This window comes from Callionymus lyra, chromosome 11, assembly GCF_982586985.1.
Source record: "Callionymus lyra chromosome 11, fCalLyr1.hap1.1, whole genome shotgun sequence".
NCBI lineage: Eukaryota > Metazoa > Chordata > Actinopteri > Syngnathiformes > Callionymidae > Callionymus > Callionymus lyra.
This window is the reverse complement of record NC_141828.1, coordinates 27,064,966-27,087,040: the sequence shown is the minus strand read 5'-3', so window position 1 is coordinate 27,087,040 and position 22,075 is coordinate 27,064,966. Positions and strand designations below refer to the sequence as shown.

At 37.5% G+C, this 22,075-nt stretch overlaps 1 protein-coding gene across 4 annotated transcripts in view; it reads right to left on the bottom strand.

The window, feature by feature from the left end:
- Positions 1 to 22,075, bottom strand: part of ccser2a (coiled-coil serine-rich protein 2a) — a 54,663-nt gene that overhangs the window by 21,262 nt on the left and 11,326 nt on the right. For all 4 annotated transcript variants that reach the window (XM_087802651.1, XM_087802654.1, XM_087802653.1 and 1 more), the window contains exons 2-9: positions 18,039 to 19,441; positions 17,765 to 17,976; positions 11,746 to 11,839; positions 7,869 to 7,968; positions 7,009 to 7,192; positions 4,329 to 4,400; positions 4,092 to 4,214; positions 374 to 520 (exon numbers count right to left, since the gene is read on the bottom strand). In XM_087802651.1, coding sequence (XP_087658777.1) covers positions 374 to 520; positions 4,092 to 4,214; positions 4,329 to 4,400; positions 7,009 to 7,192; positions 7,869 to 7,968; positions 11,746 to 11,839; positions 17,765 to 17,976; positions 18,039 to 19,398 — 2,292 coding nt within the window. In that variant the 5' untranslated portion in view covers positions 19,399 to 19,441. The remainder of the gene's footprint in view (positions 1 to 373; positions 521 to 4,091; positions 4,215 to 4,328; positions 4,401 to 7,008; positions 7,193 to 7,868; positions 7,969 to 11,745; positions 11,840 to 17,764; positions 17,977 to 18,038; positions 19,442 to 22,075) is intronic.

The following is a 22,075-nucleotide window of genomic DNA, read 5'->3' as shown; positions in this document are numbered from 1 at the left end:
GTCCTCTTGAGCACACAATCCTTCCACTGAGTCACTCGTGCTCATTTCCTCTGACACACAGAAGCCTCACTCTCGTGCACTCACTTACACACTCTCTCCCGTTAACAACAATAGTTGTGTACATTCTTGCTCACGTTGACTCACACCAAGCCGCACTCCATCTGTCTCATATCAAACCCTCTGGTGAGATACACACGTATGCTTGTAAGAGGAAAGACCTGACCACAGAAACATTGAAATCTGTTAAGTCATCTGGTCACTGCACAAATGTCCTTTTTTTTTACGATAAATACCCTCCTCTTTCTTTCCTTTTTCTCTCTCGATAAGAAAATAAATGTAAAAAGATGCAGCGGTCTATAGTTGTTTGACTTACAGCGTGGCTGGCTGATCTCCAGGAGGTCTGTGTGGCTTTGTCATAGTGCTGCTGCATCCGTTTATGCGACGGCTTGTCCGTCTGTCCGAGTGTAGAGGGAGCCATCTGGTGGTGGCAGTGACACCTGAAACCCTGCCCTTGAGCAAGCTGCAGCGAAAACAAATCAGAAATAGAAACTTTTATTGTCAGTTTTATACATTTGTCTTTAAAAAACAATTAAACACCGATTAGGAAAATTGAATTTTTAAATTACCTCAAATTTGTAAAACAAAAATGCAATACAAAAAGAGAGCAATAAAAAGAAACATAAAAAAAACGACAAAGGAACAATATTCCTCAATAAGAAAATTTGATTGAAAAAACTATGAGTGAATTATTATTTTATTCATATAATTTGACTAAAAGGGTTTGAATAAGTGGTTGTTATAAAACTATATAAATTATCTTATAAGATAAGATATAAGATATATGAATAAAGTTCACATGAATTAAATTATTTAACAAAATAATATGTATTGGAAAATAAAATAAATGAAAGAGAAATATTAATAGTAATGATAATAATAAATAATACACTAAAATATTTTTAGGAAGAGGTTTTAACATCCAGAGATATAATGAAAAAATGATGAATTATTAAATCATATTATGAGTCATACAAAGACTATATCTCTCTCGCAGTCATGCCAGTGAGCAGTCAAATGTGATTTTTACTGCAAATCTCATGACTCAAAGTGCTCAAATTCCAGTCACAGGTCATCAAATATTGATTCTCCTGAATAGGATGGGCAATATAAACGTTGATATTTTGATTAATGGTGTCCTTTTTTCAAAGCCTGCCATGATTGATTTGACTGTCCTTTCTTCACAAACTGGCAAAGCACTTAAGCAGACTCTCTGTGACTTATTCACCTTTTTAACTCTGGCCATTATCTCCGTCCAATACAGAAATGGATCATTGTGAGATTAGTGAAGTCCAATCAATCACTCTAAAAGCAATTTATTGATAGGTCTGAAGAAGTCCGAATCAAATCTTAAATCTGGTTTCTTGCTGCTGGGAAACATGGCCAGTGAAACTCTGGCAACAGAAATCCAGAGCTTCTGCCAGCCATCGATGACAAGAGGACGTAATCATAAGGAGTCGTGCTCATCAGAACCGCAGCCGTCTGTGAATCAGGGCTGAGAGACATCAGTATTCCGAAAAGACAGACTGTTCTTTCTGTGCTGCACTTTTCTCGTTCTCTCTTGTTGAGCTGGAATTTTCAGTCAGACAGTCTTTTATTACTTTCATTCAATCATTTTCTATAAGGAGCTCATTAACTACCTCTCTATGATCATGAATATTCAGTTTCTCAGTTGGAAAAAGGTGAAGAAACTTTCTTCCATCCCTACTCTGCCCCAAGTAGAGCAGTTCAATCTCATCAGTCAGCAGTTATGCAGATGATGCACAGATCTACTGCGGTGAAAAGAGAGTTAAGCCAAAGGCAAAACCTCTGTCATCAGTTAATCTACTTGTATACAAGGGGTGTCGGGAAAAATGATCAAGTTTTGTTTGGTTTTTGATACTGTATCAACATTCAACAGCACTGCATCAATTTAAAAGAAATTCTTGGCTTTCAAATCACATATTCTTTTTATCATTGGTCTTTTAGGGTTTACATTTTAAATAAGTGGGTTTTTATATAATCAGAAACTTTTCATTGCCAGTGTTGTAAACACAACATAGGAAAAGAATGAAATCTTGCGAGAACCCGCAAAGACTGAGGAAAAGAGGATAACGTGGACTCCTGCAGCTGATGTTTGGACATATTTTTGTTTCAAAACAAATGAAAGCATTTACGACTTCGTCAAGAGTAATGTGGTCTGTAAATTCAATTCAAGTACTCGAAAATACTACAAATATATCCTTGTTTCTACAGTATTGCATTATTATATTCTATTGTATTGTATTGTAACATATTTTTGAAGAAAATTATGTTTGATTTATTATACAGTTGAAGCTGCAACATTTGGCTAAATGTGATATTACTACACCTTCTCCTACAAGCCTCACTTTTATTTTTTTCAGTCTAGCAGTCAGCATCCATATTAAAAAATGTCAAGCACAGAAGTTTGTTTTTTTTAAATCCATGTTGAGTGCTCAGCAATATCGTGCTGCACTTTCACAACCTGCTGTGGAGTCGGCTGTAATTGTAATTGGAGGGATTGTAAGTGTCAGCGAGGCAGGCGGACAGAGCGTTCTTTGACATTTCGGTATTTGTAGATACTGAAGGGATTTGAATATTGTCAGCTGGGCATATGGTTGTTTGGCTAACAAGGAAGCCAGTGCAAGGCGCTAATGAATGTTGGAGCACGGTTGGATCTAGTAAAAAAAAAAAAAAAGCAAACAGAACTGAGAATAAGGAATATTCAGTACTGCATCCGTTTAGAAACACAGACAAACTTGAGAAATAAATCATTTCAGACTCTGAATATTCAGAACAGAGACAAGAACTTTGAATGAATCATACACTTGGACTTTTTTTTTATTGTCATTGCACAGAAGAACAAAACAGTAAAAATAAATTTGATGTTTTTAAAGATGTCTTAGCATGAAATAAATGTAGTTTGAATAAAGTTTGAGCAAATAATATAATGTTAACAACAATTGATGAAAACTTTTTCAAATTCTGTGTGAACTAAACATTATGGTGGACTGGTTTCCTTCGATTAAAAAATGTAAATGATATTTATTTAATTTTGAGAATTTTGTATCATCTCTGGGGCAAGGTGATCCTTGGGCCCAAAATAATGGTTGTGGAATCCCTCTGGGTCAAGGTGAATGACCTTTCTAGCTTCCATAAATACATATGCAGTGGTGGAGGTCATTCACCTTGACCCAGAGACAACAAAGGTTAAAGCAGCAATAAGTAAGATCTAAAGTAAAAGGAGGTTTACGGCTCCCCTGGTGTTATAACATTGCAACTGCAATGTTATAAAACATTTGTTGTTCAGAACTCATATCACATGCGCAAAACAATCATTCCAAAAAGTATTACCAAAAATAGTCTAAATGTTACCTAGTGGTGCTTTTTAAAGGCTGCAGACTATTCATTTTTGTAAGGAAAGGGACAAGATAGTTCTATTAAATAACGATTCCTTAATGCTTCATGTCGCTCTGGCAAAATACTTATTTCGTATGCAACAAGAATGATAATTACAAAGTTTGGTCCTAATAATACTTTACCTCTCTGTTATTATTATACTTTCGGGGTCTGACATTGTGCAAGGCTTTGTGGAGATTTAAAGTTTCAGCAAAAAAAAAGGTACTATTGAATTGAGAAAGACATTTTCGTAACTATGGGAAAGGTATTTAGCGTATGTTTGCTTGTTCGCCAAGTTTTAATCAGTGTCTAGAGAATCCAATTTCTGAAAGATCTATTTCCCGAGGTAAGTCAGCATTTTCAGAATTCCATCTTTAATAGATCAGATTCTTCTCATTCGCTCTCAAGATGAAATGTTAATCATTTAGGATTCATTCATATCTGAAATCCTTTGGACAAGCCATGAATATATACTTCCTGTAGCCTGAGAGGCTGGAGATAGATTATAATTCAGGATGCTCTGGAGAGGATTATGTTTTACACTCTAGGGGGAGCCTTGGAGCAAAAATAAGAGCTACAAAGAATTGCAAACATTAGTTTGGAGTTTTATGGCCTTCAGAAATAAATAAACTCACCATTTTTTCCCTCTGATTTTGCTGTTGGAGCTGTTGACACTGCAGCGTGAGCTGAACGATCGTCTTGTCCCGACTCCTCACTTCTTCTCTCAGCACCTGCACTTCCTTCATCGTCTCCTCCAACTGAGAAACGGAGTATACGAGATTGTGTCGCAGGAGAAGCAAATCAAGTCATATGGATAAACAGCATATTGAATCCATCATGCTGCATAAACCTTGAATTGAATTTTTCCCCACCTGACGTGACGCATGGCTGCAATTGTCTTCAATTTCCTCTGCAACATCTGCTGGAGAGTCTGTGTCCTCCAGCTGGTAACGAACGCACGACAATGCATGCAGGAGAGACGCACACACATGGAAACATGGTGAGCAGGATCAATGACAACTGCCTCAGGCCTGCCTTTGGAGCCATATCTCACTGTGTGGAGAATAACATTACTGCGTAGAAAACATACTCTGCTGACCTTCGACTGTCGGCCACCAACATTACAGTCCAGAGGCAAAGATGCTGATGTTTATGAACATTTAATGCATCTATTAGCTGAGCAATAATCAGATGCTTGTATAAGTTATTTACAACAAAGCAGCATGGACGACAGAGACACACCTTTGAGCAATATGCGACTGGCAGCAGTAATAGTAAGTAAGTAAGTAATTAGTATTAAAGACCAGGGTCACAAAGTGCTTAAACAATCCAAAAATACCCAATAAAATAAATACTTAACTCCTCAGAATTTTTTTTAAAAGCGTCTCCACTTCCACAGGGTTTGTGGAGAGGATTTTCTCATTTGTGAAGAGTAAGGAGGATAATAACTTGTTTTTCATGCGTTTACCATTCAAAAAATGCATCTAATTAATCTCAGGTTTAAAAAGTTTTAAAATTGTTTCACCCACAAAAAGAGAGTTAAGAAAGAATCATGACCGGAAAAGGTTAAAGGCAATCGAGTCGGCCGATCTTGCCGATAGGGTGTCCCTTATTTATTTTTCAGGGAGTTGGCTACCCTAATCTATGGTGAAGTTACTATTGTCACTTTAATAATAGCTAGTTTAACAATATCTAAGGTGAAGTAACTATTAGTAGAGTGATGCTAGCTAATCAATATCTATGGGGAAGTAACTATTAGTAGAGTGATGCTAGCTAATCAATATCTATGTTGAAGTAACTATTAGTAGAGTGATGCTAGCTAATCAATATCTATGAGGAAGTAACTATTAGTAGAGTGATGCTAGCTAATCAATATCTATGGTGAAGTAACTATTAGTAGAGTGATGCTAGCTAATCAATATCTATGGTGAAGTAACTATTAGTAAAGTGGAGCTAGCTAATCAATATCTATGGTGAAGTAACTATTAGTAGAGTGATGCTAGCTAATCAATATCTATGGGGAAGTAACTATTAGTAGAGTGATGCTAGCTAATCAAAATCTATGGGGAAGTAACTATTAGTAGAGTGATGCTAGCTAATCAATATCTATGAGGAAGTAACTATTAGTAGAGTGATGCTAGCTAATCAATATCTATGGTGAGGTAACTATTAGTAGAGTGATGCTAGCTAATCAATATCTATGGTGAAGTAACTATTAGTAAAGTGATGCTAGCTAATCAATATCTATGGTGAAGTAACTATTAGTAGAGTGATGCTAGCTAATCAATATCTATGGGGAAGTAACTATTAGTAGAGTGATGCTAGCTAATCAAAATCTATGGGGAAGTAACTCTTAGTAGAGTGATGCTAGCTAATCAATAACTATGGTGAAGTAACTATTAAAAGTTTGATGATAGCAAGCTAAATTATAACTTTTGTGAATTAACTATTAGAAGGGTGATTCCAGCTAGCTAAACTATATATATTGTAAAGTAACTATCAACAGTATGATGCTAGCTACCTGAACTTTATCTATGGTGAATTAACTATTAGCAGGATCATGCTAGCTATGTAACAGCTTCTATGTTAAAGTGACTATAAGCAGATTGATGCTAACTTTCACTGTGGTGAACTAGCCATTAGCAGAGTAATGCTAGCTATCTAAATAACGTTTAAAATATCTATTATATCACATTACAGCTCATGTATATCAAAGGTTTACTTTATCACACATATATTATAAAGGCCTGTAATATTAAAAAACAATAAAAAAAAAAGATTATTAAGATTGGGAGCATGACGTCTGCTCAACAACGATATGTGAGAAATACACATCATTTTCTGTATTTAGAATTCTTCTTAAAAGTACCAACATTCTTGGCCCATATTATCGAACAACAATCTGAATATTGATATACATTTGTTCTAAATGATAAATAAGACTTGAACGTGCATAAATAACAGTGAGTGAGGTTAACGATTAACTCTGTTAATGAACATTACTTCATCACTTGTATAAAGATAGAGTGTGGGATTTGGCACACAAAAGTCTGGAATGTGCCAAATGTTTTTTTAATTCCTGGAAAGGCAGTTTTTCAACTGAAAAATGCAGTGGGCAGATAATGGGAGCTCATTATGTGAAACTCCTCAGAGGACCTACAAGTCTCGTGACTAGGTTAGAATACATAATTTGACAAAATGCTTCAATCTCACTTTTTGTTCAAACGTACACAACTGTATCCAAGTTTGAACAAATTAAGCCTTTACCTTTCTCATTGGGAAAAATAAAAAACACAATATCTACGATGTGAAGATACTAAAAATCGACACATACTGTACGAGTTATTAGGAGTTATACTTCAAGTAAATACTCCATTTTTAAAGGCTGGATGATAATTTCACATAATAAAAGATATTCTTGACAATACAAAGCCCTATAAACACTGTACAAATCCGAAAGATTTGAAGATTTAGTTGAAACGTTGAAACATACAAATAAGTATTGACTGTCTATTTAGAGCTTTTGTTTGTTCCTGAGCGTTTATCACAAACCTGCAGCAGGGATCGTAGCTGAAGAAGCTGATTCTTCAGCGTAGAGCAGTCTTGGTCCATGTGTTCCAGTGTGAGCTCGTCCAGTGCGGCGGTCACACCCTGGTTTCTACTCTCAGAGAGGACCGGCTGTGATGACGAGATCTTGGAGAACTTGTGGGCATCATAGTGGGGAAAGAAAAGGGACCTGTCAAACACACAAGAAAAAAAATTGTAAGAATAGTCACAGAAAAAAAACATATTTTTATTATGTTTTTTTTGCAATGTCTACTTTTGTCCGTCACACAATTTCTATAACCGTTCACCACTCTTATAAAAACATTTTAATAAATTGGATTGTTCTGTATAGAAAATTCATCAAATCTTGAATACTTACCGACAAAAAAAAATAAAAATAATAATCATGACCATGTTTTAAACTTAGTACAGTATAAAGTTTGTCTGAAATCTAGGCAAATGAGAGGTTACGAGAGCAGAGTCAATTATGATGTAATATTGGCTTCACTCCTGCTTCGGCCAGCGGTAATCTGACCCACTTTGTTTATACAAGAAGTCCGTTTGAGATGAAGAACCAAAGACAGCAGAGTGGGTGTGGTTATGTTAAACAAGATTTCATCTTCAGAAAACAAAGGGTTTTTTTAATGGGTAATTTTCTAATGCCAATATTTCAATGGAAATAGAGTTTTGTACAAACGGACACATACTGTATTGTACAATAGAGGTTCAAGATAATTTAAACACACGCATAAATCCACACATTGGTTGAACTTTAATTAAAAAAGTATTATACTGCATTACTGCAGACTACAATTCTGCTAAAAACAATGAACAAATATGCTGTAAAAATAAGTTAAAATAACCACCTGCTTTCACTGTAGAAGTTATCTGGTCCAGACCAACGATGATGCTTCCGACGCTGTCCTGGGCGACGACCCTTCTCGCCAGCAGACATGACCTCAAAGTCTTCCGGCACATAAAAACAAGCAGACATTGTTATTCAAACACCTAGAGAAGAAGATATTTGCAGTAGGATACGTTAGATTGTGTTTTCAGAGAGTTTCCTTTGACAAAAGAACTACACACACACAAAACACAAACATCAGTCGTTTCTTCTGACACAATGCATCTGGGCAACGCTGGAGAATATCTGCAGACAAATCATTATTTGAACCATCTGTATTTGCATTTTTCTCTGTGAGATTCTTCAAAAGTAAACCGCCTTGTGCCGTTTCATTTTCCAGAAAGGTACGAGGAGGAAGTATTTGGTCACACTCGATGGCACAGAGCTGTGAAATGAACCATGACCTCTGCAAAATTGACAACTAACAGAGCACGACCCCCCAGGAAATCAAAAGCACCCTTTAGATTCTATATGCCGACTCTCTGGGGAGAAAGCAGAGACAGAATAAGGCAACGTTGGAGAATTGAAATATCCAATCCAAGCAGTGGCGGATAAATCACCTGTCAACAAACTTTCAGCACGATCACATGCACTTTTACATTTAAAACAAATATATGACTCAGAGTCAGGACAAAACACAGTGGAAACCTGGATTAATTTCTAAAGTTCAGAAAATAAACTAAAATGTAAATATGTCAAAGATTTTCATACAATTCGCTGATTATAGAAAAAGAAAAAATTACGGAATACTGTTGGTTTTCAGAATTATATATTTACTTTAAGGGTATTCATTATGCTTTTACATAGTTATGGAACCCTTTTCATTTAAGTTTGTAGCGCTGAATGGTATTTCAAATGCATTAAAAAGGCCATCGAAGAATATAGATGTAATACATTTAGGGAAATCAATAAATAATTCAATAATAACCTTATTTTAGGTGTAAGTGGGAGGATTTTACGCAGTTTCTTCTGTTAAAATGGTCAATATGTGTTCAATAATAACCTAGATTAGCTTTGAAGTATTGGTAATCCCAGTTTTTAATTTAAATCTTTTCATTATGACTATACAGAGGTATCTCCTTGTATGGATGTTGCAAATTTCTTTCTGACTCTGAGAATGTTTATGATTGTTTTCAGGAGACAGAAGAAAAAAAGAAGACAACAAAAGGTAGATCGCTGGTGAAAAGTTGAGGCAACATGTGGAACAAATACCTCAACAAAAACTGCAGCACATCGCTGGTATTCCGGAGAGGATGTCCTCATCAAGGAAAATATTCCGAGAGTGAGAGGCAGAATCCATTAAGGCAGCTTTTAACACAAACTCCACGTCGTTCAACTGCTGGGTAATAAAAGGAGAGGAAAGACTGTTCCCACCCTGAGGAAAGCACGGGAACTCCCTTGGAACTACCCTAAAAGACAGCAGATGAGAGTAGGGAAATAATCGTGCTAAGCAGTAAACATGAATTCCCTGAGCGTCTTTTTCCTGTCTAACGGCTTAGAATCCAAGACAGGGGAAGAGAATAAGGAAAAGGAAGGTCTCGTGCCGGAGCCGGAGCTGTGCCTTTCCCATGTCCCTGGGCCGGCCTTGTGGGCAGGAACACTTCAGCCAGTCTCTGACATAAGGAGCTAAAAATATTGCCCCTCTTCCAAACAAGGAGTAGGAAGGTACGACGTCAGGATTCACATTCCATTTGAGTGAACATTCCTCGGCCCTCTGTCTCTCAGTGTCAAAAAACAAGGGACCTCTGTTTGCAGACTTGATATGGCCGAGATCATCTGCCTCATACTCAACACTGTCTGATAAGAGAGTCGCAAATAAAGATTAGAGAAAAAAAACTAGGAACTATGTGGATGCAGGTTTGTGGGTTGGTCGGATCAGGTCAAATATTAAGTTTAGTTTATTTTTTAAATATTTTTTCATTTAAATGTTTTTTATTACTTCTGGGGGTTTTTTCAAAAAAATATAATTATATTTGTATTACAGAATTTTAGGTCAATCAGGCGCACCAGATTATAAGGGACTGTAGTATAGGATCCTCACCCAGTAATACTACAGAGCCTCGCAGAGTAATACTGCAGAGCCCTGGGGAGTTTTACTACAGAGCCTCACAGAGTAATACTGCAGAGCCCCAGGGAGTAATACTACATAGCCCCACAGAGAAATACTACAGAGTATCACAGAGTAATACTAAGGATCCTCACATAGTAATACTGCAGAACCTCAGGGAGTAATATTACAGAGCCTCACGGAGTAATACTACAGAGTCTTGCGGTTTATTACTACAGAGCCTCGCGGAGTAATACTGCAAAGCCTCGTGGAGTAATACAACAGAGCCTCGGGATTAATACTACAGAGTCTAGGGGAGTAAAACTACAGAGTCTCCTAGAGTAATACTAAGGAACCTCGCAGAGTTATACTACTGAGCCTTGTGGAGTAATACTGCAAAGCCTCGTGGAGTAATACAACAGAGCCTCAGGATTAATACTACACAGCCTAGGGGAGTAAAACTACAGAGTCTCACAGAGTAATACCAAGGAACCTCGCAGAGTTATACTACTGAGCCTTGTGGAGTAATACTCAGAAGCATCCCAGAGTAATACCACGGAGGCTCACGGAGTAATACTACAGAGCCTTGCAGAATAATACTAAAAGCCTCATCTAGTAATACTACAGAGCATTGCAGAGTAATACCCAGAATCTTTACAGAGTACTATTCAGAAGCCTCACTGAGTAATAATACACAGCCTCACGGAGTAATACTAGAGAGCCTCGCAGAATAATAATATAGATGTTCCTGCACATATTAACAACTACCACATAATCTATCAAGATCTTCAAGAGTGAGTCACAGATAACGTTCAGCCTAAAACTGGTGCTTAGTCATATCAGTAACTCTGCCGGGAGTCGTCTTTTCGTTTCTAGTAAGCGTCACTCAAATCTTACCTCTCACATCCAGCTGAGGCACCAGCCCGGCAGCCATGCTTCCAGAAGTGACAAGTGAACATTTACTACCCAGAATTCATAAGAAGTCATTACAGATACAGTCAATACTTCTCAACCTTTCAATTATTTTTCACCTCAGACGGTTCTCATACATGTGACACATGTTATCTGACGGATCTATAATAATGTTGCCAACCCTATTATCATGGCCTGATTACCTCCGGCACCCACGATTTTATTCAAATCAAACCTGTATCACATCTGTGGAAAGAATGAAAATCAACCCAATACTGTGTGTGTGCGGTGACTACACATGTTCAACTACTTCCATGAGCGATCTGCCACATCCGTCACTCATCCCTCAATCACATACAGAGTCTTCGTTCAGTAACTCACAATAAAACCAGATGTCTGTTAGGAGTATCTAAATAAATGCCACTGTTCCACCCAAGCTTTGAAAGATTTTCATTTATTTAAGCTATTTAATGTCAGGCCAGAATGTTTCCTTAAATAGAAGGATTGAACTGACAATCATGACAATGACTGGCTTTATATTATCAGTGAAGAAACCTGTGCAGATAATAGTTTTTAAAAAATGCAGCTGACATTTGAGAGTCAGTGGTTCATACGTGAAGAATTGAATGTAAACATTATGAATGAACTGAAAAATTAATAATACATGAATAAATGTAAAAGTAAAAGCATTCTGCTCTGCTAAGCCAAGTTTAAATCTAATTCAAAATATTTTAAGATCTGGAGCTTCCTGGAAATCACTTTAAATTTGTCTGCTTTTAATTTTCTCTCAAAGAGATTTTGAAAGTCATCATTTTCCATCAACAAATACTTTATTAAAGACAAGGTTTAAAGACACATCAAATAAAAAAACTGCACTGACCATGTGTTCCGTCCTCTGGGAGGTCAACATCCAGCATGAGGTCATCGTCGTCCAACTCTTCGTTGCTTGGAGCGTCCAGATTGTTCAGAAAATCCTTAGAAGAAGAAAAAAGCTTGTGTCATTTCAGAAGCATTAGATAACATTACGGGTGCATCATAAGCGTGTAATGACCGCATTAGAGTTATAATTATACTAGTTATAATTTTCCCTGCGGACAAAAGTATGCTGCAACCTGAAAAATGTGAGAAATATGTCACAGGGAGGACCCGAGAGCAGTGACTTTTCTAACAGTCATTTATTACCATTTATTTGATGAGAAGCTTGAAATGTTTGAGATTGAAACTTTCATTTAGGTTGTCAGTCAAGAAGCACAAGTAGTAGTTCAGAGTTATGAACCACTAAGACCGACTTCTCACACTTCCTGCAATGATAGGCTTGTCTATCCTCATGCTGTCCAAAGTTCGGCCTGGGGGCAGTAAGCAGGGCTCAAGGAAATTTCTTGCAGCCAGAAATTTCTGATTTAAACTGTATTCATCAAATACATTTGAAACATTGCATCGCATATAAAAGACGACCTTCTTATAACACTGTCTCTTAATTGCATCAGGTTATACATTTATTTTTTACTCATTTGTAATTTATAAAAAATGTTTGTATTGTCTGTATTTTCTATTGTGCTTTTTTGATGGACAAAGAAATCAAAATCAAATAATATCAAGTTTTTTTTAACCGGAAACGATATTTCTTAATGTGACCAATACTTATTGAAGACAAGATCATAAAAACAAAAAAAAGTGAAGCTGCTAAGCATCAATATTGATTCTTTAAAAATATTTTTTCTGTCTATCTGCAAAGAATTTATTAATTTGAGTTAAACCGGTTGAAGAAATCATTTTATTTTGAACTAAGAAACTGAAATCTTATATAATTTATACATTTTATTTATTTAGTTTATTTATTTATTTACTTTACAAAAGTAATAACACTTTATTTTTGTCTCAACATCTTAAAAAAAAAACCTCTTCTGGACTCATCAGGTTCAATTATCATTTTCTATCAATAAATAGTTCATAAATTAAGTCGAATTGAGAGTTTTTACTTAAATTAAGACATAAACATTGCCTGGATTTTAGTGTCTGCAGTAGATGAGACTCATCTGAGATCATTTATATGAATCTGTACGAACACAACTTGAAGATAAAGGAATAGAGAAAATGACGAGTCATTCTTAAATCAACCCAGGAAATCTAACCAATGACGGAGCAAAGGCAGATATTGCCTGATTCAATATAACAAGTGTGCAAACAGAGAAAGCTTCTGTGGAAACGCACTCAATTACGACTGATAAATGCTTTGAAAAGGCAACAAAAACACATCTCAAATATGCAGCCTGACTTCTCCACTGATGTCTGCTGAATAACTCAAAGTATAGCCAAAAGCAAGAGCATGGAATCGATAGTTCAAAGCCTTATTTTCAAGGCAATTTTGTGCTCCACCAAACTAAATTGACAGAGCTTTGACTAGAAGACACAACCATAAAATTAATCATTACAGAGAACTTTGTGTGTCGGCGGGTCCTCCACACAACCTCCCTAATGAAAAAGAAAAGAATGGAAAGAACAACAGAGAAATTACAATAGAGTGAAATCTTCGTTACGGTTCATTATTATCCGGATAAATTATGTCCTTGACTTAGTTTGTTTACTTGATTTATCTATAATTTAAAAATGTTTTTTATGCATCATAGCCTGTGACATTCATTTAAGTTTTTATATTTGTTCCTCAAAGGTGTCAAATGTAAACTCAGGCTGCAGGTTCTTATAAAAGAAGAATCTTTTTCCTGCGGCATCATCAAATTATTTTTTTCTAACACCGTCCTTGAGTGTTTGACACCTTCCTGACCACCTGCTGGTCCAACAAACATCCTTGAACTGGCTAGTGCAGAGACAAATCTCTCCCTGGGCAGGAGCAAGAGCAGAAGGTCGAGAATATCTGAAAAGAAAGCTCACACTTCTTGACCATTTTAATTAGATTTCCTGTCCATTTTTCTTTTGACTCATCATGACATGCTGAGAGCAACGTTCATCACGTGTGAAGCCGGTCTGACAACTGACCAAAGCCTCAGAGCCGGATAAGCTGTGAATCACACTTTTGCTGAGGTCCGCAAGAAAAGTCTCGTTGCTGAGGGAATCAAATGTTCCCATCCGGATATGAAAGATTCCACTTCTAGAAACAGAACCCTGCAGAATCTTTCCTTTAATCCATTCATGCAGTGAAATCAAGTAAGATGAAGAGCTTCAGGAAACAAAAGAAAAGCAGGCGCACATCACCATAGCTCCTGAAGTACTCTCTGCGATATACAATATATCTAGAAACCAAAAAACACCTTAAAAGCTGATGGAGTCCACTGTATCCTCTTGTCTTTAATCATCGCTGGAATCTCGCAATATTTCATTCTTCCTTTAGCTGTGGATGATGACCCGAAATTCCAATTGCAACACAAAAATGAACATCTATAAATATAAATTACTTACTTACTACTAAAAAAAACAATAAAAAAGCTAATTGTCAAGGTTTCTGCCTATTAAAAGTGTTTCCTCACTACTGTGATTGGCTGGGACCAGTTTTTATTCTCTTAAATAGTATTATTCAAACACTTCAAGTCTACAGATCAGTTTTTGATATTGACATTTCAACAAGACAATGTGCAAATAAATTATTGTACTTTCACATGACATAAATACACATGACACACACAAAAAACATGTTAGCTCTAAAATTAAGTGATCATTTTATCTAAATAGTTACGTGTCTTGAGACTATTAAAAAAGACAGAACAGGAGTGGTTGGTGAAAAGAAATAATGATGAAAATGCAGGGAATATTGGAATGAGTCAGACCAGTGCTCGCATCAAAACATTGTTTTACATCGCGTGTATTCCGGTGCAGCGCTCGCTACACCAGAAGATCAACGTGTTTTCACAGCTAAGGCTTCTGTGGAAAAAGGAAAAGCGCAGGAGGCGAGCTTGTTAATGCAGAAGCAGCGCTGCTTCACAGGAAGTATGTTGCAGGAATGGCTGAGCACTCAGCAGACAAAAGACTGTTGCACTGGTTTATCAGCTAATGAATTTACCTTCCTCTTTCTGAAGTCCACAAATTAGAGGCAAAATAATTACATCCAGGATAAATAGCAGTAAAAGAAGTATGTGGGAGGCTTAAAAAAAAACACTAATGATGTGGTCATAAAGATACAAAGAGCACAAAGTTGACAGTCATCTAACCATAAAAGCTCTTGACGCAAAAAATACATTTAAAATTGCAGAGATAAAGAAAATGGCAAAGCCACCCAAGAGAGGTGAGGATCAGCGCTGACAGAATAATAAGAAGGAGAAAGTAAACACTCTTGTATTTATTCAAGGTTCCAGCTCAATCTTTCAAAATATGACTTTCAAACAATGTTTTCTATACTTGCTTCACTCGCGGAGATACAGATCAAATCTGGAATAATGGATCCAGGTACAATAGTAAATAAACATAAAAGATTTTTTATTATTAAATGAGAAATTTTACATTTATTCAAAAGTGGCTCAATTGTTAGAGGCTTGAGGTGATAGCTACAAAAAACATCATTGTTTTATTTATTTTTGTATATTGTGATACTTCATCTTACACTGTTCTTTCGAATATCTGTATTGACATAAGAACATTAAAGTTCTTTAAAACACAACTATGAGACAAAACAAAATAAGTAAATAAATAAAAGAACTTAACTAAAAAATAAACAACTTCATTGTTTTATTTACGTTGATATTTGGTTGAACTTTTCTAATGTTAATCATTCAAATATTTGTATCGATCGAAGAACATTTAAGTACCTTAAAACATGACTTCCAGACAGAATAAATGTACAAAATAATGAAAAAATTAATAAAATGCAACAACAACACACAACTATATTTATTTTAAATTATACTTGTATCTAGTATGAATGAACCCATAATATTGAATATTGTCTTCCTTTTGTTAGTTTATGAAGTTCAGTCCAGAATTAACATCTCTAACAAAATAGCGCTGATGTTCTGAAGCTTCTACTGTACTCAGCAGCACAATGCATCATGGGAATGTTATCAAGGGCCAAGCCTTGGCTATGAATAAAGGGATGAGAATGCAGCAAGTGTCACACATGCACTGAAAGGAAAACCTGATAAGATCCTCAGTACACGTGCTGGGTTTGGCAGAAGATGCACAGCGCCCCCAAGTGGGCTGAGGCGTCCACTACATTGAGACGGATAGTGTTTATCATTTTTGAACTAAAATAAAAACATAAATCTAGCTAAGCAAACAATAACAACCAATTCTTTCAGCGCACTGGCAACGCTGGTCAGAAATTAATCAAATTACGAGACAGAGTCTCGGGTTTGTTGAGCGTCACAAGTCCACTCGATTAGCCGAATTGCTCTAATAAATAAGGTTTATATCTCAAAGGTCAATTCTCTCTGGACGTGATTGACAGTCCAGCAGTCAGTCAGGGAGGCTTACTCAGTCTTTTTCTCCCATCATTCTCATTCCTTTTTCACCACAACTTACTTTACTTTTTTGTCCATGAAGGTAGAAATCCTGAACTGATACCGATTGATACGTTTGTTTCTCCATCGATCACACCATTACTGTAATTAACATTTGGGTTTTATCTTGAGAAACCCAGCCTGCACTTTTTACACTTGTTTTTTCTTTCAGGTTGAAGAGAATAATTTACACATTTGAATCCTGTATGAGTTTATTCATGTTCCCTTTTAAATACAAACTTTTTCATGATTATTGTCAGTAGAACCATAAATATCTGAAATATGAGCACTCTACAATCTTAATTTGTATAATCAACTGACTGAGTTGATTATACAAATTAAGATTAAAGAGAGACTTAGATCAGTTAATTATCAACCCTTCACATTTGATATACATTTTTCATTTTCAAAATAGATTCTCATTAAAATGTAATTTTTTAAAAATCCTACGTCCTTATCTTAACAAGAATTATTTGTCACTTTTGACCTCATTATTGACCCAACACTTCAATTTCACGTTTCACTTGAACATCACATGTTTGGAAACATAATCAGCTCATTATATAATTTCTAATCTCAGTTTAAGCTCCTTATGCATTCCTGAGATCATGTGTAAGAGAACAACCCAACTTGTGGCCGCCTTTTGCTCTCTTACAACGGGACAAAGGCAGAAATAGTTTTTAAGCCAGAAACAATGTGTCCCGCCATGCTTCAGTTTTACTGGCCGTAGATCCTACGTAAAACAGCAGGATGAGCATTGTATCGTGAAATATTAAAGAACACATGGAGATATATACATGACTTTGATTTATGAGCAATCTGCCAGGAAGGTTACCCGTGGTGCTTAAAGCAGGCTAAATTATTTAACAAGCGAGGGAAAAAAAAGATCCAAACAACTTTGTTTTGCAGAGATTCTGGTCGTGTTTCCCATATATTGACGAGAACAAGGCGACCCTCCATCGATTCTTTTTCTCCTTCAAATATTTTGTGCCTTTTTATCACGTGAGGAAGATGACGATGAAAAATAATAATGTGGTTTACTATAAAAACAAAAAGACTGAAGACTAAAAAAAAAGATCTAAACTTAAGATCAATTCGTTGCTCTTAATTCCATGCATCTGACTCTAAAAAAAGATGGAATCCCTTGATCCATCCATACGCATAAAAATGGAGGGCCGCAGAATATGATCCCTTTTTTGGATGGTAAAATGAAAAGTAATAATGCATCCGTACTTGCCCTCAAAGTCTTTGAGCGTTTGTGGGAAACACTGTGACACAAGACTAGAAAGTGATGTTGAAGATAGTTTTTAAATGTATGATGGGGCGTCGGGACAGATATAGACCCAGTCAGGGTTCTTTAATCCCTTTCATGCTTGAATAGTTCAGTGTCACCAAGATGAAACGTGACCTTGACAATGTGTCAGAAATTTAAAAAAATGAAATAGTGAGACGTACCACACTGTTGAGCTCCGAGTCATAACATGAGTCACACGGCAGGACCACTGGACCGCCGAGAGGTTCCAGACCCTCTTCATCCCACATGTAGGTTCCTCCGGAGCTGTTGGAGGGCGACAGCTCTGAAGACGAAGCCTGGCAGATGTTGCCCCGATCAGAAGACATCACCAGGGGCCCCTGGGAGTCCTCCATCGGGCTTTCCTCGTTATGTCCTGAGCAGAACATGAGACACTTTGTAGAAACGGTCCATGTATTGACGGATAAATTGATTTACCTGTCAAATCCACGGTGACACAGTCCAGGAAGTTTTGCAGGCGAGAGTTGGTTTGACTGACAGTTTTCTTGTCTTGGTGAGACTCCCCATCACTGAATATGTCTCCGACATTATCAAAGTCCTCCTGGAACTCTTCACTGGTGTCGCCCCTGTCTAAGGATGATGCAGAGGATAAGGACATGTCCTCCAGAGTCTCACCCGCTGTCAGCCCCAAGCTCTGTGCGCTGTTTCCTCCTCCGTCCCCGGAGCTTCCATCACTGTCCGAGGCAGAGACGGCTTTGTCGACATCCTTGGTGATGTCCACCGCGATACCTAACAAGCCTCCGCTGTCTAGCGCGACGGGTTGTCCCGTGTCAACATTGAGAGTCGGGCGTTGCTGGGGTCCTCTGGCCAGCCGGTAACTCAGATTGTCGGTACCATTTCCCAGTGGTTTGTTGAAGATTAAACTTGGAAGCAGAGGCTTCTTCAGAGCACGGGGGGTAACTGGTGCAGACGGGAGCGAGAGTGTGGGAAGAGATGAAGTAGATAAGGCCGCTCTGCTACACGGTCGCCCCCCGATTGCTGACCCAGCACCCATGTGGCCGCCGTCCAGAAACGCACTCACTCTCCCATTGCTGAGCTGGGGGGGCTTGAGAAAGCTAGCCCGCGGGGGCTGGAGCTGAGTATTGGCCAGAGGTTTGGCCAACTCCACGGCTCGGTTGAAGGAGAAGGACCGTGTCATGGGTTGGCTCGGGGGTGAGGGAATTTGTTTGAAGTGAGTGAAGCTGTTGGATCGGACCATGTTGTCCAGTGCCAGGTTTTTCAGGCTCTCGCTGGACTGTGATAGGCTGTCCTGAGAGCTGCTCCTGGGGGAGCTCGGTCTCGGTCGCACAAGCCGCGACTCGGATCCGGTCCTGGAAGAGTTCAGGGAGCTGCTTGGAACTACTTTAGGGCCTCTGTTGAGATGACCAAGCTTGCTACCGGCTTTAGGACTCGCCGCCGTTTGCTTGGTCTTGGGGCTGGAAACAGCCACAGTCAATGGACCTGACCTCAGCACTCTGGGGGTTCCAGGTGTGCTGCCCTTCCCATCTTTTGTCAAAGCAGGAAGCTGCGTCGTCTCCTCAGCAGCATCTCCCAGACTAGTAGGTGCAGGCGGGACTGTTGTCCCATCATTCCTCTTCCACTTCATGGAAAAGGGAGAGGATCTAGTTACGCCGTTTGGCCGAGACGCTGCGGGAGTGGCCTTGCTCTCCTGCGGCGAGCCAACTGGCTGTTGAGAGGAACAGTTGGTCGTTGGGGCAATGCCGCCCCCTGAGGACCGTCCACCAAACTTGGGCAGTCTAGAAACCATGGCGGACTTGATCGAAGATTTATCTTCCATTAGATGCCAATGAAGGCATGAAGGAGCGTGGACTCATCAAAACCTGAGGAGAAAGGTTTCAAATATTAATTTGGGATTTTTATAACACAAACTAGTGGTTTCAAAAGGGGGAGGCAAGACAAGAACAAAAACAAAGCACAATAAAAAGACAAATGACAAAAATCCAAGTATAACACTAAGTATATACATTATTTCACAAAGAACAAGCTAAAGAAAAATTGTGAATTTATTTTAGGACTTTCTGAAACCAAGTAGCATGTCAATGCCATGTCAAAGAAAAGATTAACAACGATCTTATCTTTAATCGTAGTTAATTTCCTTTTTTGTGTTTGTATATATTGTATTTTTTTTCCTGGTGAGTTTTTTTTCAGAATTTTGAAATTGAATTTTTTTTTCTTTTCATTTGCCATTCAAAGTTAAAATAGAGACAGATTGGTCACAATAAACTCATCGATCCCTGACTTGTTTTAAATTGTTTTAAAAATGTAGCCCATTCATTAATGTTAAGTTTGACATGCCTGATTTCTAGATACTGTATGTGTAAGTTCTTTGACGATAAAAAAAAGTATTCACGTACTTATCAAAACAAACGCCATATTTCATAAAGGGATTAACAACTGGTTCTTTTTGAATGAAAGGTTCACTTGATAAACTGGAACAAAGACACTGAGGCGAAATACGAGCGCAATAATCCGTACATGCTCCTGCAAGTGAGGGGAGGAGGGGCTTTGTTTTACAATCTGGGTCTTTCATTCAGCCTCACACTCGAGCATCGTGGTGCCCCACATTCAGAACCACACTTGGTCTAAGACTTGCTCTGCCACAGGAGGGCCAGAACACGCTTAATCTGCTTCACATAAACACGCAAGGGTTTAAAAATTGAAGAATACTCTCGTTAATCACACGCAAGAAAAAAAAATCAGGTCACAGGAGGGAAGGAGGGCAACTAAAGCCTCTTTGCCCAAAGGGGTGGGTGTTGACCGGGCATCTGAGTGCATGTGAGGGTTCAGGAAAGGGCTGCTACAACTCTTAGGTCCCCGACGTCAAATGTGGATCTTGGTGACACATTTAAAACATAACATCATAAAAAGCACCAAAAATGAAAACAAAATGTCCTTGCGGTTCCTTCTGGGTTTTTTTTTAATTATTATTTTGATTCGACAGGAGTCAGTGATTGTGGTTTATCATATTATACACAACAAATTGGTATTTTATACCTTAATTATTGATACAAAATATTTTCCAGAATATATTGTATATATTTTATAGCTCTCCGATTCCACACATAAAACACATTTGAAACTATTGTCACACATTCAGAGGTGGAGTAAACCTTGCAAGCCATCTGTCACGACGCCACAGCCGGAGAGCAACACTGCAAATAAAATACCCCTGACCTTGGGGAATATCATATGCAAAGCCCTGCACCGAAGCTCTGCTGAAATGAGGCCAACATCGAGCCCAGCTGGCCTGGCAGCCAAACTTAGCCTATAGTAGTGTGTATTATAACTATTGTATGGGGCCAAGAGATTAATTAAATAACTATTATATAATGAGATAAAAAACATGTTTAATGCTTAAAGATGAGATACATGTTTCAATACATGATGTGATTTTATCTAATATTATTTAGTTTAACATAAAAATATGAAATAAAAGCCGTTTTTCAATGTAAATATTCCTTTAAAACTCACTTACTTGTTTACTTACTTACTTTAATTTATTTTGAGGGATAAAAATAATCACAAAAAGTGAAAGCAGAAAAGATTACAGGGAAAGTTATGTATAGACAGTACACACTCAAAGCAATATTTATACATATAGGAGTCATAGGAGTCTCTCCTGTGTAGCATGTTAGTCTTTTAACTTCTGCTACAAACAACCATTAGATATAGACCTTTTCGTAACAATTTCTCATCCAGGCTTAACTCACGATGGACATTACAGAGGTTGAGGTATTTCGAGGGTTTTTGGTCAAGAAGGTCGAAGAAAAGTGAGAACGGTTCGCATCATATAAACATTTGTCTGTAACTCTCATTAAGAACAGATTACTCCTAATAATCCCAACATGTCGACATGAGGGTTGTCAATATAAATCACAGTAGCAGGTCAAACAAATGTATATTAAACTATTGAAAGTATGACTGTTATTTTCATTGATTGAAGCTCAATTTATCCAATTTCTTTCTGTGCTTTCCTCACATCGCCACAAGACAACACATTTTGTTTATCTTTCTCTTATTGTATCTTAAAATAAATGACACAATATTATAATATACTTTTCTTTTTTTTTTTAAACTAAAATGAAACCAAAAGCACCTACAGGGAAGTTTAGCAATACATAAAAAAGAGTCATTATAGTAAAAAAAAGAAACAATGTGTCTTAACATTAGGTTCAAATAGGATTCACGGTTTCTTTCGCCTCTTGCCCTGTGTAGCTGGGATTGTCTGCATCCCAGATTTTCTGCATTATGAAGATAATAAAAAAGACCTTTATCTACCGGTACTGAGGTTTTGTCTGAAAATATCTACAAATTCCGACTTGACAAGTTAAGATCTTGTCAAGCAAGAACAAAGGATACTTGGAAGTAACGATTACTACCTTGTTATTATGATGCAATTAAACTTATTTGACCCCACATTCTTTGCAGAGGTTTAAAGGTCAGTCCATCAGGGA